Source organism: Rutilus rutilus (genome assembly GCF_951802725.1).
Source record: "Rutilus rutilus genome assembly, chromosome: 19".
NCBI lineage: Eukaryota > Metazoa > Chordata > Actinopteri > Cypriniformes > Leuciscidae > Rutilus > Rutilus rutilus.
Genome location: NC_140232.1, coordinates 15,509,941 through 15,525,282, shown reverse-complemented (window position 1 = coordinate 15,525,282; position 15,342 = coordinate 15,509,941). Strand labels below are relative to the sequence as shown.

Here is a 15,342-nt window from a genome sequence, read left to right as displayed (position 1 = left end):
CTGCTTCAGTCATGCTTGCTCTGATTTGTTTTGTTTTTCTCAGTAATAATTTACATTTTTCTGTTGCCAGGATAAACATTAGTTGTGGTTTATTTCTGGTAGTTGTTAATCAAGTTTTTCTCTATTCAATCAAGCTGTGGATCTCCAGTTATTATGACCTGTGATTCTGTGCTTTATGCATGCCTTACAAGTTTCTCAGTTTGTCTTGAAACATTTGCATACAGTACATGAGTTTGTCTTTAAAGGGAGGGTATCAGCTACACTGCTTTTTAAAGATTTGAGGTCAGTCATATTTACACTTTTGTTCAACAAGGATTCGTATCGTACACTTTACTGATCAATATAATTATAATGTTACGAAAGATTTCTAAATGCTGTTGTTTAAAACTCTGAGAATCCTGAGAAAAGTGTAATTTTTTTCCCATAAAAATATTAAGCAGCACAACTGTTTTTAATATTAATGATCAATTTAATGCATCCCTTTGACTGTCAGTGTAATCGTAATTCCTTGAGCACCAAATCAGAATATTAGATGTGACTCTGAAGACTGGAGTTATGATGCTGAAAATTCAGCTTTGCCACTACAGAAATAAATTAATAAATTAAAATATATCCAAATAGAACAGTTCTTTTAAATTGCAATAACATTTCACAATATTACTCTTTTTACTGTATTTTTTATCAAATAAATGCAGCCTTTATGAGCATTTGAGACTTCTTTAAAAAACATTATAACTTTTGAACTGTAGTGTTTGCATCTAAAAGCTGTTGATCAACGTAGTTCAGTTGAATCTTAATAAGTCCAAAATGAACCAAATACAGGCATATTTATGTATCCTTTAATTTTTTTTAGAATTTAGATTTTTCTTTGTGATTCCACTTTCCCAGTAGTCTTTTCTGACAGGTTAGCTTGTAAGGAGATTTCCACCCAGATATATGCTGAATGGCGTCAGCTGTAGTTTGTGTACAGGTGATGGGCTTTATCGTGTGTGTACTGAAGCCCTGCCAGTCATGCTCATTCATTGGTGTTGTTGCTCAGGTAGAGCATGAAAAGTATTTTACTTCTGCCAAACTGGCTGAACCAGAGTTGTACACACACACACATACACACACACACACACACACACCATGAAAAAAAGACAGGAAACACAGTGGCGTAAAAAGGCTTCAAGGGAATCAGTTGGTTCTTGCTGAACTGGGTTTTTGCCAGATTAGGTGAAAGATAGTAAAACTATACTGAAGGAAACAGTTACATTCCTTCTTAGAGCGTCAATAACCTGGGCTTGGCCACCTTTTTTTTAAGAGTATGGACAAAAGTATTTTTATAAGTAGTTTGACTTGTTTTTTAATAATTATTTTGGCTTAGAGATTCTCTTTGCAAAGTTAGCTTGAAAAAGGTTGAGGTTATAATGGGTTATTGTTGTCCTAGAACCTCAAGTTAAAGAATGGATACTCTGTCAGAATTGTACTCAATAAAATGTCAAAGTATCTAACCCAAAACATACTTGAGTGAAAGTCAAATAAAAGTGTTTTCACACTTGGCATGTTCAGTTTTATTAAAATGAACCCTTGTGCGATTGCTCAATTAGTGCGGTTCATTTAAATATGTGTGAACGCTGCCATCCGAACCCTTGTGTGCACCAAACAAGCGGACTAAGACCGCTGAAAAAAAATTGGGTCTCTGGTGCGGTTGAATGAAATTTGAACGCTACACGGACCAAAGACATGTAAACAAACCAAAAACAGGACATGATGTCACAAGATGTGACCCTTAAAAAGGACAGGATGCTCAAGCATATCTTTTTTCTTTTTTGTCATAGTCGCGATGTTGCCCATCACAGTTCGGCACAGCCTCCAGAACCGCGTCTCCTCACTGCAGATCTTCGTTTCTGATTGACGGAGGGATTCCTGCTGCTGTTTTGACTCCTTTATAGATTTTATAAGCTCTTCACGAGTTGTCAGCTCCATCATATACCATCATATGTACACACATAACAGCATTGGTTTGGATGTTTGACAAGTTCCATCGCAATATGTCATAAAATCTTTTTTTTGTTTTTTGTTGGTATCTTTAGGTTCTGTGTTAAAAAATGACAGTGTGAATGCTAAGCGAACCAGGGCTAAATGTATTGTTGGTCCGGACCAAAATAACCAAGAGACCCGAACTACAAGTGTGAACTAAATTTCCACTTTTTATTACACTCAAGTGTTTAAAACTAAAGTAAAAAATTTTTTTCGCTTTTAAAATTGACTGAAATTAAGAGATTTAAATTTTCCTATTAAAATACATTGATACAGCAACTGTACAAAGCAGCTTGTTTAATCACAATGGACGTTAAACTGAAACCGATTTCCAGAAATCTGTTACCTGATATTGTTAAAGTAAAATTCTGCAGCTGATATTGATATTTTTTGTCACTTGAATATAAGATATGAAATAGTGTGTTCACACAAGAGCCAAACAGCACTTGTATGGGGTGGCCCGATATAAGAAGGTTTTGAGAAGTCAGGTGACTGGTTGAGTAGTGGCCCCGCTCCCGAATCTGAGTTAACTAGTTAACTCCATTTAACACAGATTTAACACATAACCTAAATGCATTGCTTTAGGTTAAAGACTCTGTTGTGGGACTGATGACAAGTATGAATGATCATAGTTTTGGCCTATTACATTTCACATAAATGGTAACATTCACTGTAGTGTGAGCTCATTAAGAGTATTTTTTTTTTCTTGAGAACAAATTTATGCCATGATGACATGTGGCATATTTGTATTTTCAGTATTTAAATGAAACTGAAAGGGGTAAAAAGTCGAGTTTTGAGTCTGACCTAGGTCAGATGAGACTACCCCTCTCTCTTTCCTCCACTTTCCTACATGTTGATGTTCTTGTAAATAAACATGCAATAAGCCCAATTAAATAAATGTAATTGAGTAGTTACAATGGATGTAAATTCCTCCAGATTCCCCAAAATAATGCCAACATATTGTAATGAAGTACTTATGCCCATGGTTTGTCACTGCATTTAAGAAACAGGCTTGTTTAAGGCTTGGTAATTTTAAATAACCTGCAAGTATGATTTGATTCCTGATAATTTTTACTCATTATCTCTCTGTATAGAGTTCCCAAAGCCATTAAATCTTTATGGTTTTGAATTGATAACTACAGTACTACACAATGATTATGTGTGTGAACCCAGTTACTCTTTTATTCTGCCACTCGTAGTTAGAGAGCACATTTATCATCCAGAAGAAACACCAGTCTGATGATCTGATCTTCACAGGAACTCTGGAAGCTTTTTGTTAATCGAAAAATGTTCATTTACAACTATAATGCATTGCCTGAGGATGGTTTTCCTGTTTAACTTTCCACTGGAATCTGAGTTGATCGAGTGCTTTTTACAGCCTTGGTTTATGTACCTACTGTGAGCTAGTTAAGGTGCTGACATTTTTATTATTGTTTTTTTTAATAATTGATTTGATAGTGAATTTTGAGAACAGGTACATGCTGGTAAAGTTTGGCACTAAGATTGTAAGTTAAGTTCTGTATGAAAATTATTTGCTAGTATACGATGCACCGATCGCCCAGTCAGGGTCCATTGACCGGAATTGGCCAATTTTCAGCATGATCGGCCCGGGCCGGTGACCGGCTGGTCAGTCTCACGTCTTTCCGATTCTAATCCGGTCTGTTTTGTTGTCAGCGAGTTCTTGCTCTCTTCTCTCCGATGGCGAAGTGACACACACCCGCCTCCTCTCACTCACTCGGCTCATTCGCAGATTTCGCACCAGTTAAATAGTGCTTGTATTGCGCATAATTGTAGTCATTCCCGCAGGTTTCGCGCTCACACCAAAAACGTGTGCATCACTGATGTATATAAGTGGAGCGCACAAGCCGCCTCTCAGTCTCAAACAGATTGTGAGTCACAAGTACAAAAATGATTGGCTTACTGCGCTTAAACTGTCAAATACAAAATTATGTCAAAATGCATGTCTTGGCGAATATTCAGTTTAACACAGTCAGTTTTGGAACGTAAATATAGTTGATAAAGATAATGCATGTCGTGTAACAGTATATTGGATCTGTACATAAACTATTAAAGTGACAGCAGCCTAATATTCCTGCTGCTGTCTGTCATGTTAATAAAAGAACAAAAGACAAAGAAAATCACTCTCTGCTCTTGAATGAATAAGTTTTATAACTTTTAATTTGATTAATCTGTAGGTCTATTTAATGTTTGCAATGAAGACTATTCAGTGTTTTGATACACTGTATCAATACATTTGATTACTTTAATTTCTGTAGTAATTCTTACCTGAATAATAACCTACTGTTAGACCCACCTGAAAAATTTCATAGCTCTCTTTATTCTATTGCATTTATTTGTGCTGTTGTTTGCAATTTGTTTATTTGTTCTTATTTAATTACTGACTTGTTACTTTTACTTTGTTAAAATTACTTTGTTTTTTTTATGAAAATAAAACTTTGCATTGAAGTAGATTTTTGTCTGTGCTGTCAATTATAGTTCTTAGAAAGAAAATCTGAATTGACAAAAATCGGTATCGGCTAAGAAAATTACATTCGGTGCATCTTATTTTGATTGAGTAATAATCGGATAATATTTTTTTGTGGTAATAAAAATAGAACTAAGTGAACAATAGCCTTAAAAATGCAAATTTAAATAGGCATAGGCAATAGTAATTTTTTCAAAAATAATATGGTTTTATTGAACAACACAGTTTAAAATACATATTTTAATGTACTATAAACAACTTATTTTATGTATGTGTTTTGGGAAAAAATCATAATCATAATTATTTTGGTCAGTATTGAAATCACGATTATGTAACACGATTATTTTACATGACTTTGGGAACGTGTTGCATTTATTAAAAAGACACCTTTCAACAATTCTTAAAAAAAATCGAAATTTTAACATTTATTGTACTTTTTGAACTATTAAAATAAATAATATAACAGATACTACTTCAATAAGTATTTTAATAATTCCCGCAGGTCTACTACATATAATGCGGGAAATTCCCCCGCAAACATTGATTCACTTTAGCAAGCAGATTGTATGAGTAGCCTAAATTAATCCACAGATTATAAAATCAAATCAATCATTTTAAAACTTTCTCCAAGACGCAATTTCACAAACCGCATGAGTGTTCAGCGGTGCTGCGTCTTCTCTCTCTCTGTCTCTCAAAATAGGTTGGACAAGGCAAGTGTCGAAACTACACTCTCGCGTTTAGGAGTCGGGACATGACGGAATTGTCACTTGCACAATCGGGCCAGCATTTCATTGTAACTAAAGTTAATCAATTTCACTTCTTTTTAAGTCTTATCAGTTTAAACATTCAAGCTGAGAGAATTTATGGCTTCGGGAGGGGTGGATGCCATGTACTATTTTGGTGATCGTTGGGAGCCAAAATCGAAATTCAATTAATTGCACAGCCCTTGTGCCAACGGCCAACTGATTGTTGTTGTTACACTTTACAGCATGATCAAATCCTTGTTTAACTTTTTCCTCTGCAGCTTTTTTTTTTTAAAGTTGCCAGACACCACCAGCATTTTTGATAACTTTCACAAAAATGCCCCCTGGAATATTGTGTTGTATAAGCGAACGTGAGTCGCAGCACAAATCCGCAGCAGGAGTCAGATTTAACCTCATTTAGCCCATTTAGCCTCACTCTTGTCTTGACTGACAAGACGACGGCAGAAGATTTGGTCAAAGCGAAATGTAAAAGCGCCTATTTAAGCGAGTTGTTGCTGTTGTTGTTGCGTTTTTCATTAAGAATAATAATGAACCCACCTTTCAAGTAATTGGAACCTCCGAATTGCCACTAATCATAATGGTGCGTGTCCACTGATGCGGAGAGAGCGGAGCAGAGCGAGCGTTTTCAGTTCATTCCTATCGAAGTTGAGCCTCCATAGGAATTACCTGAAAACACTCGCTCTGCTCTGCGCCACCGCCCCAACACCACCACCACCACCACCACCACCACCGATACATGTAGTACAGGTGTTGTCACATATTTCCCCTAAAGTTTCATAGAAAAAGACACATTTTGAGCAAAAATGCTGGGAAAATGAATTTTTGTCAAAGACTATATCCAGATCGGATTCACAAAGATGATCAAAACATAGATGGAGTAGATTGAGTCCATCAACACCCCCAAAGCTTGCATAGTCCTATACCTCGTCCTGGGTCGACATTTCATTCGGTAATATAAGGCAGTTTTGATTTAGCCTATATGCTGATTAATGTTGATAATCGCATTGTTTTACATAGGCAACTGCTTATATGCTATCGCTTGTTTCTGCTTTTTTTTTCACATCTTTTGATCAGGAGATTCAGTACTCTTTCAGAAGATGTGTAATATCACCCCCTACCGTATAACAGTGAAAATACGGAAAGTAGGCTTGCTACCATTGAGGTCCATTGATTCTCGTCCGTGGAATGTGCCAATTCTGGTCTTTTGCTTGTTTAATGATATGGGTAAATTACAATCGAGGATTACTTTCAACCAAGCTTTCGAATTTAATAGAGGAATCATGACAGTCCTATCTTGTAACGAAGTTTGAGACAGAACAACATAATGCAAGCACTGTAAAATGTTTTGCTACAAACTAAGACAGCTTTCACCTCGATGAGAAATAATGTCACGTTCTTGTAGCACTTAGATCTCATCACCACCCTACAATTCGACCATTTAAGATTATTAGTTATATTTACTGTAATTGTCTGTATAGTTATTTTTTTTAAAGGTGTGACATTAGCATTTTAACTGCCAAGTTTTTGCCAAGATTAAGATTTGCAGTGTAACTTATGTGAGATAAGTGCTGCTATAACTTTAATACAGAGGTGTAAAGATCAGCCTTAATGTTTCTAGGTCAGTGACTAGATCATGTTTGTGTGTAAATGTGTCTCTACGGGATGCCAGAAATGACTTCCCTAAACACTCTGGTTTTGAAGCTGTAGATATTAAACATTCCAGCTGCAGAGGCGTTTCCTGTCAACAAGCGAACGCCAGTCCATGCACTCTGACCAGGATCCTCCTCCTTTCCTTCCTTCGCAGTCATTCTCCCTCTTTCTGTTCATCGTTGGCCGTCCCCCTGCTTCCATGTCCCTTGCGTAACCACACAGCTAAGATTTCACTACCGGAGACATATCAAATGTGTTGGTTTGTTTGGTAATCTGTAGATATAGGTCAATCGTGCTGGTAAATATCTTGCTTCGATCTATGTGTGTGATTTATGTGTATTTATTTGTTTGTAAAAGAGACTGATAAAGTCTAATTTTCATGTTTCAAAAATGTGCAGATTTCGTATACATGTTTATTTGAATCTGTGCTGTGTCTCAAAAGTCTTTGCCAACATTCTCATTTGACTTTTCAATTATGATATTCAACGATTTCAACAAGCTGCGCCATTGACAACAAGTGTACATGTGCGTGCATGTGTAGAGACTTCACAATTACGACAGACACTGATACCCTAATTGAGCTGAAGTAACCGTGTCTGACCATGCTGTATTCCCTGCAACAGAGTCTGGCTCCGCCTCTTCTCCATATGATATGACATCACTCTGCGGTTACCACAGAAACCAGGGCTCCACTGCAGACGGTTGACAGCCAGGCAGGTGAGTTATTATTGTGATGTTGGAAAACTGCAGACAAAGCACAATTTGATAACTGCACGGGGAAGCATGGCAATTGCATGTGCATTTACACAGGTATGTGAATGTGTTATGAATCACGGCTTTGTTCGGTGTAAAATGTGAGTGTCTGTGTGTTGTAAAAGTCTGCATGGCAATTTAAGTGTGAACACGTGTTTGTATTAGCGCACAGCTTCCAAGAGCGACATGTGTATTGCATTTGCAAAAATGGCTCTCTGGGTTATTTTGTGAATTCCTTTTGTTTGATGTGTATTTGCCTGTAGTAGCAGGATTTTTATGCACAGACCTGTCTCAGTCTGGACTCTTAATTCAGCAAATTGATCCCTCCCTCCTGGGCAATGTCCAATCATGCTGATTTAATACACCCGCACACACACACTCTCTCACAGCGTGATTAATGATGTGTCAGTAAAACGTGCATTGTGCTCTTGTGAGCTCTTTATCTCCCAAGTCCACAGTGGTGGAGAAGAAGAGGGTTAGATAGCATTTTTCTTAAGGTTCATAGACACCCCACTACAACAGCATTTTATAGAACACTGTATTTGTTTTGTGCTATAAAATTATAGTGCTGGGATTCTGCTCGGCATGTTGGATGTCAAGCAGTGCTGAAACTGACCAGTGGTTTCAACTGACTCCAGACTTTTTCCAACCAACCTAAAGGAAGGTCTACACTGACAGCGATTACCTGCGATAACGTGACCGGATATCATTCTCATTTTCAATGAGAGCTTGTGATTTCTGGTGACACGAGTGACAGTTGGCAGTGAGACAGCGTTGAGCAGAGCTTAACTTTATGCAAATGAGCAGTGAAAAGATTTGGAAATGACCAAAGGGAGTGGATAATGTGATCTGTGGCCAGATACAGTTGAATACCATGACAGTTTAGGACCGCCCTCTACAAACTGACAGCCTAGGGACTGTGCTATCTCCAGTGATTTAATCACTGTTAGTGTGAACTCAGCTTGAAATGTAATATGATTAATTTAAATGATTGTTAGCTAACTCAAAATCTGTTTTTTATTTATTTATTTTTATTTCTTGTTTCAGGTGGTGTGATGGCTGCCCAGGTTGAGGTTGATGCTGGGCGGCCATGTGTGGTTGGGAGTCGTCTGCACCTTAATCCTCTTATAGACTCTAGCAACAAGAGTTTGATGGAGAGTTCAGGTGGCCCCCAGGGGACACTTACTATTTCATCAGAGCCTAGAAAACCTGTCCCAGGCCCCAAGCCCAGACTCACTCCAAAACCTTTCACTGTGAACAAAAATCCTACTATACGCCCCATTCTTGCTCCCAAACCACAACCAAAACCTAGACCTGAATCCAGTAAACCAGTTTCCTACAATACAGACCTGTCCAGTACACCTAAAACACAGCCAGCCAATAAACTCAGTTTACCATCTGCCTTTAATACAGGCCCGAAGCCCAGCGGACAGACAAACAAACCTGTGGCACAACCCTTTAAACCAGCACCTACTATTCCCTCTTCTGATTCCAACAAATTAAGAACATCCCAAACTGGGGACGTGCTGAGAAGAACAAGCTTTGGAGCTACACCGGCACCACACCGGCGCGATGGTCAGGCCTCCACTCCTGGTGTTGAATGGCCTTTTGCTTATCGGAAAAAACAGGCCAGCCCTTCGATCACTCGTGCTAAATCAATGGGCTTCCTATCAGAGATAGGACTTAATTATGAGGACAGTAAAAAAGATTCTGGTACCAAGGAAGAGTTTTCTCCTACAGTTCTTCGGCCCCAATCTAAAGGTTCAAGGCCCAGGCCGGTGTCAGCTGTGTTCCTCCAAAACCCCAATCAGTCTGAGCCTCAGGTTGTATCCCCTACACCTGCCCCTCGTTGGGGAAAAGGACGACCCCTTTCATCTGACCTTACCTCAAAGTTTGAGTCAATTGGGCTTTCCCTAAACTGGCGACCTCCCAAGGAGGACTGCAAAGAAAACACTCCTGAAACACCAGAGGGTGTTGGAGCTGTAACTCAAGAGAAAGAACATGGTGCTGAAAGGGCAGAAGGGCCGAATAAGGCCCCTGTGCTTGAGAAAAGTACTCAAAAGAAGGAATTGAAAGATGAGGACTCCAAGAAAGACTCAAAACCTGAGGATACTGGAGGTAGCAGTATAAAGAGACGCATCAGCCTGCTTTTGGACTCTTCTTCCACATCCTTCTCAGTGGCACGTGTGGATTCTCCAGGGACGGAGCCTCGGTCACCGGGGCTGTCCATCTCTGATACTGATGGAGCGGTGGGGGTAAAACAGCGCATCAAGGAACTGACCGAAGAAGTGCCTACTACTCTATCAACACTCCAGAAGCCACAATATAAGCCACGAAACATAGTATCTGACCGTACTAAAAGGTAATATCCAGTGGTTTTCAGCATTCATTATAGAAGTCTACAATGTTAGTGCTACATGTTAATCTGTTATCAATTTTATGTTCATCAGTTTATCAGTGTTGCTGTAGTTTTACTGCCTTCGGGTCCTCCTGAAAAGTTTTTATGAATAAGTTTCATAAGTCGCAATTACACGACTGCTGCAAAATTAGTATTAGTGGATCTGCATTATGTGCATAAGTATTTTTTTGTGTGTTTGTGCTGGCACAGAGAATTCTAAAAAGTGAAATGATGTCTCAAAACATGTTGCCTCATAAACCAGCACAATTAATACCAGTTTGCTTTCATCATGATTTACATTCTCTACTCTGAAAATCAAGCCTCAAAGAAAATACAGTTTCACACTGGTAATAATGTGGTGGCATTCATTCATTAGGTTCTTAAGATCATTCCGATCTTTTTATTTTATTTTTTATTTGCTTACAGATTTGAATCAGAGCTTGACAGCCTCACTTCCAATGATTCCAAAGGCCCCCAGCTGTTTGAGGAAGATCTCAGCACAAAGGTATGGGAATATGAACCACTGCCATTAGTCATACTCCACTAATCAAGTATCTTTACAAGGTGCAGTAAGGCACACCTTGTTTTTGTTTTTTAAAGTACATAAGAAAATTCTACATTTTCTTGAACCCTTTTTTTTTATTTTTTTTTTACCAATGACACCACAGCATACTCAGTTGACTATTACATAAAAGTCAATCACAATTTGGCTGAACTAGCTAATTGATAGTTAATAATGATTTATAATATGTATGTGTATTAATATTTGACATTTTCTGCATTTTTCACGAGTACATGTAGCTCTTTATACAACGAGAGAGCATTCTATGTATTCTATAACAGTCACATGTGCTTGATAAATTAAAACGATATATTTTTTTAAATGAATAGAAAAATCTTTTATGACATTTGGGACAGTAACTGCCTAATTGCGGTCACAGTCTCAAAATGAACATTGCTCACTCTTTATAAAAATAAAAATAAATTTCACATTGATAGAGAGAGGAATAACAAAGGAGGTTGAAAAAGGCACTTCTGATGTCACAGAAGGTGCGGCACTCCAAAGACGTGTAACCTGAGTTGTGGCGTTAGTCATATTGTGATTATGAAACATGCACGCTTCGAAGGGAGGGGGGTGGGAAAGGTCAGTTTGTGAGAGAAGAGGATTCTTTGATTATGGCCCCTTCATTCCCCACCCTGCTTTATGAGCTTTGACAAAGAGCATACGGATCCCATTTCACTGTTCTCAGTCACACGCGTCAAGCTCCTCTCCCTTTTCATGTGCTCTCATGTTTGCTTCTTTCTCAATCTCCTCTTTTCAAGACTTTCTATGTCAATACAATCCACATTAGTTGTTTCCAGCTGTTTCGTTATCTTGTACTTCCTCCTTCTTGTTATCTTTTTTTTTATAACCTCTCTGTGAAAGAATAACTTAGATGAGCAATTTGCAAGATTTGCTCTTTGGAGTAGAAACATATTCATTTCCCTCCCAAAGTTTGACTCAGTCTACATCAAATCAGTCATGTAATACACATACTGCACAGAGCATCCACAGTAATGATAGCTTATATCTAAGCAAAGAAAATGTTACCTGTAAATGGCACACCTGTCAGGTAGGTGAGGGAGGAGGGGGGTCGACAAAGGCTGCTTCTTTAGGGATCACTGTTGTAGAAAATCTCATCTTGTCTGACTGAAAGTCAAACCAAGTTCCAGGTTCTTGCTTACTTTTCAGAGACTTTTCAAAAAGTCAACATCTGCAAATAAATCCCCAAACAAGTTTTGCTTAACAAAACCAATGGTAAATGAAATGTAAAAATATACTTAATTTCATCTTTATTTTATTTTTTAGTTTGATTACTCCACGATTGAAGGACAGTTCAACAAACAGGAGGACAGGAAAGTATCATCACTTGGTGTTCATGACTTGCCTACACACTCTGCTTTTAATAGTGATGGAGTGCAAACAGTGCGAGCGTCTATGTTTGAACATGTGGTGGAGAGGCATAATGTTCAAGTGATGGAAGATAGCATTTCACAAGGCCCAAGAGCACAGCGGGAAAGCACAATTAAACCCATGCCCAGACGGAGCCACTCTTTGCGAATTCAGGACAATATCTTTAAAGCTCTTGAAGATGATGACCCTGGAAGTTTGGTCAAAGCAACCTATAGAGAGCAAGTTTCTCCTTCCAGCCCTGTGCGTGTGGAGCATGTCTTTGATACTGTAGCTTTGCTTGGAGAGAGCCGTGCTGTTAGTGAGGCTTTGCCAACCGCTCAGCTTGAGGACAGAGCTCTCACGCTACGTTCACGGCGATCAGCTCCTCAAGGGGAAGGCGACAGACCTACCCATGAGATAAGTGACCTGCAAAAGGATGAAGCAGCCATTCCACGTTATCTCAGGGTAGGGGCACTACAGAAATGGACTGCCACAGAGGCAGACCGAGAGATTGAAACCGAGAGGGAACGACAGAAAGAGATGGTGAGAAAGATGGAAGAAGAGATACAGAGGCAAACAGAATTGCACATGGCTGCAGCAGCAGCATTGGCGGAAGATGAGGCAGAGAGTGAAGCAGAAAGGATGAAACTGTTAGAAGCACAAAGGGACAGGGAAAGGGAACGAGAGGAAGTTGCTGCACCCAAACGGCCTAAGATGCTAGATGCTGAAGAGCAAATGAACAAACCCAGAGCCACTTACTTTGCTCTGACTGGTCAGATTCAAGAGCCTGTGCATCAGGGTCAGAGAGTGGATGACGAAGTAATTTTTGGAAGAGGTAAACAAAGTATGGTGGGTGGAGAGGACAGGGGGATGAAGGATGTTCCATTTGAGGATTTCACTCTTAGATCAGGGAAGTGGAGTCCTCAGAATCCAACTGCTCAATTTAGAAGAAATCCTTCATTGGAAGCTGCACTCCAGAGAGATTTGCATATAAATGACACTGGACTGAGAACAGATCCTAGATTACAAGAAAGGGAACTGCAAAAACCATCCAGGGAGGAAATAGAGAGACAAAGACTTGCAGAGTTTGAAAAGATGAAGGAATTGGAAAGGCAGCGAGAAATGAAGAAACAGAGAGAATTGGAGGTTGAGAAACAAAACAAAATTGAAAGGGAGAAAAGGAGAGAAGCTGAGATACAGAAAGAGAGACAAAAAGAGCTAGAAAGACAGAGAGAGCTAGAGAGGGAGAGACAAAGGGAGTTGGAGAAACAAAGGGAGTTGGAGAAACAAAGGGAAATGGAATGGCAGAAACGAGAGAAGGAGCGACAGAAACAAATTGAATATGAGCGAATGAAGGCTGCAGAAAAAGAACTCGAGCAGCAGAGAGAGTTTGAGAGGCAACGACAAAAAGAGTTTGAGCGAGAGAAAGAGAGAATGCTCGACCAAGAGAGGCTTAGGTTGAGAGAATTTGAAAAACAGAAGGAGATAGAGAGAGAAAGAGAGAGACAGCTGGAGTTGGAGAGACAGAGGGAAATTGAAAGACAGAAGCAGAGAGAACTTGAAAAACAAAGAGAGATGGAGAGGCTAAAAGAGTTAGAAAGGCAGCGAGAATTGGAGAGGCAACGAGAGCTGGAGAAACAGAAAGAGCAGGACAGGGAAAGACAGAGACAGTTGGAAAGGCAGAGAGAACTGGACAGGCAAAGGGAACTTGAGAGACAACGAGAGTTAGAGAGACAACAGGAAATTGAAAGACAGAAGGAGATTGAAAGGCAGAAAGAACTTGAACGACAAAAGCAGAGAGAGATAGAGATTGAGAGATGGAAGCGGCAGAAAGCAGAGGAGAGAGAGACCAAGAGAGAGCTGGAAGAACTTGATAGGATCAAGGAGCTTGAGAGACAACAGCTTCTTGATTTTGAGTTGCAGAGACAGCGGGAAAGGCCACTCCAGCAAGAGAAAGCTACACGGAGATCAAAAAAAGAACGAGAAGAGAGAAAACAGCAGCCTGAATGGCAGAGAGGAACAGAACGACATTGGACAGAGACAGAGCAAGAGAAGGCAACACATACACCTACATCTCCACTTCGGCCTAAAGTTCTAGATCTGGACGCAGTGTCTCTGGGTGTTAGGACTGGTAGAGATAGTCACGAGAATAGTCCCACAGCTCGATGGAAGCAGCCCTCACTTCGTCCTGATGAGGTTTACAAACCAGCCATCTTAGACATTGACTCGTTCAGGAACCAAACCCAACCTGATACGTTCCCTTTACCTGGATTTGGAGGTTTAGAATCAGGAGGTGTTAGTTCAATGACTCAAGCTCGTCCACAGGCCACACAAACGAATATTCTCCAGCCCCAAACAGCATCTCAAGTTCAGTCTCCTTCTCATCCCCAGTTCCACCCTCAGTCCCAGGCTTTCTTCCAGCCCTCCCCAGCAGAACGTATGAGAACTCAACTCCCGCCACCTTTGCAACCTCAAATTATGCACCAAGTCCAACCTCATTCACAGCCATTTGATACAGAAAGACCTAGGCCACAACCTCACTCATTGATTGAGACCTCAGATTGGGCCTTTGGCACTCAACAGCCCATCTCAACTTTGCCATCTGCACACACTAATGTTTGGGGACATAATCAAGCAGAGTTGACCGTAGATGAGCCTCTTTGGGTATCAGCCATGGAGGGATCCAGAAGACCAATTAGCACTAGACCCGGTGGTCTTGAGCATCAAAACTTGCACCAAGAGGATAGAGGCTTAAGTATCATTGTGACACCCAGTTCGACCTCTTCCATGATTCCTGTCTTTACTCCGGTACAGCATCCTTCTCTTGCACCACCCATGGTTCAAATTCAAACTCCTATGTGGACTACACAAACAAGTGTTGGTCCCTCTGTAGCCCCTATACTGACCCCAGAAAGATGCTGGACCTCAGTACCTTTGAATGTGGGGTCAAGTGGAGCTTTGGTTCCTTCTCTCGCAACACCATTAGCTAGGAAAGAGACATCGGTACCCACTGGTCAGGTTGCAACCTTCTCTGTCACTGATCCTTCATCAAGTCCAAACTGGGAGCTGGCATCCCAGGGGCTGAGAGAGAACCGTGCCTCGCACAGGGACAAAGTACAACAGGTGAGGAAGAACTCACTTTCACAAACACCCATTCCCACCATATAGTTTTTTTGTGTGTGTTTAGCAATACAAAATGTAAACAGTAATTATGTGCACCATCTTAAATTGGTCACTTTAATTGCAGAACCACCCAACTATCGGTATTGGCAAATGTACTTTAGAGTGATCAAATATCAGTGTCAGCGTATCCCTATTTGTGTTACATTGAATTTTC

The 15,342-nt window shown here is 39.9% G+C and overlaps 1 protein-coding gene across 3 annotated transcripts in view; it reads left to right on the top strand.

Moving 5' to 3' along the window:
* The window catches only part of LOC311278275 (uncharacterized protein), a 42,239-nt gene that overhangs the window by 891 nt on the left and 26,006 nt on the right, over positions 1–15,342 (top strand). For 2 of the 3 annotated variants that reach the window (XM_084388994.1, XM_084388996.1), the window contains exons 2-5: positions 7,545–7,638; positions 8,722–10,036; positions 10,499–10,577; positions 11,922–15,128. In XM_084388994.1, coding sequence (XP_084245120.1) covers positions 8,730–10,036; positions 10,499–10,577; positions 11,922–15,128 — 4,593 coding nt within the window. In that variant the 5' untranslated portion in view covers positions 7,545–7,638; positions 8,722–8,729. Of the gene's footprint in view, positions 1–7,137; positions 7,220–7,544; positions 7,639–8,721; positions 10,037–10,498; positions 10,578–11,921; positions 15,129–15,342 lie in introns of those variants that run through there. The other variant, XM_084388995.1, reaches the window with a different exon arrangement.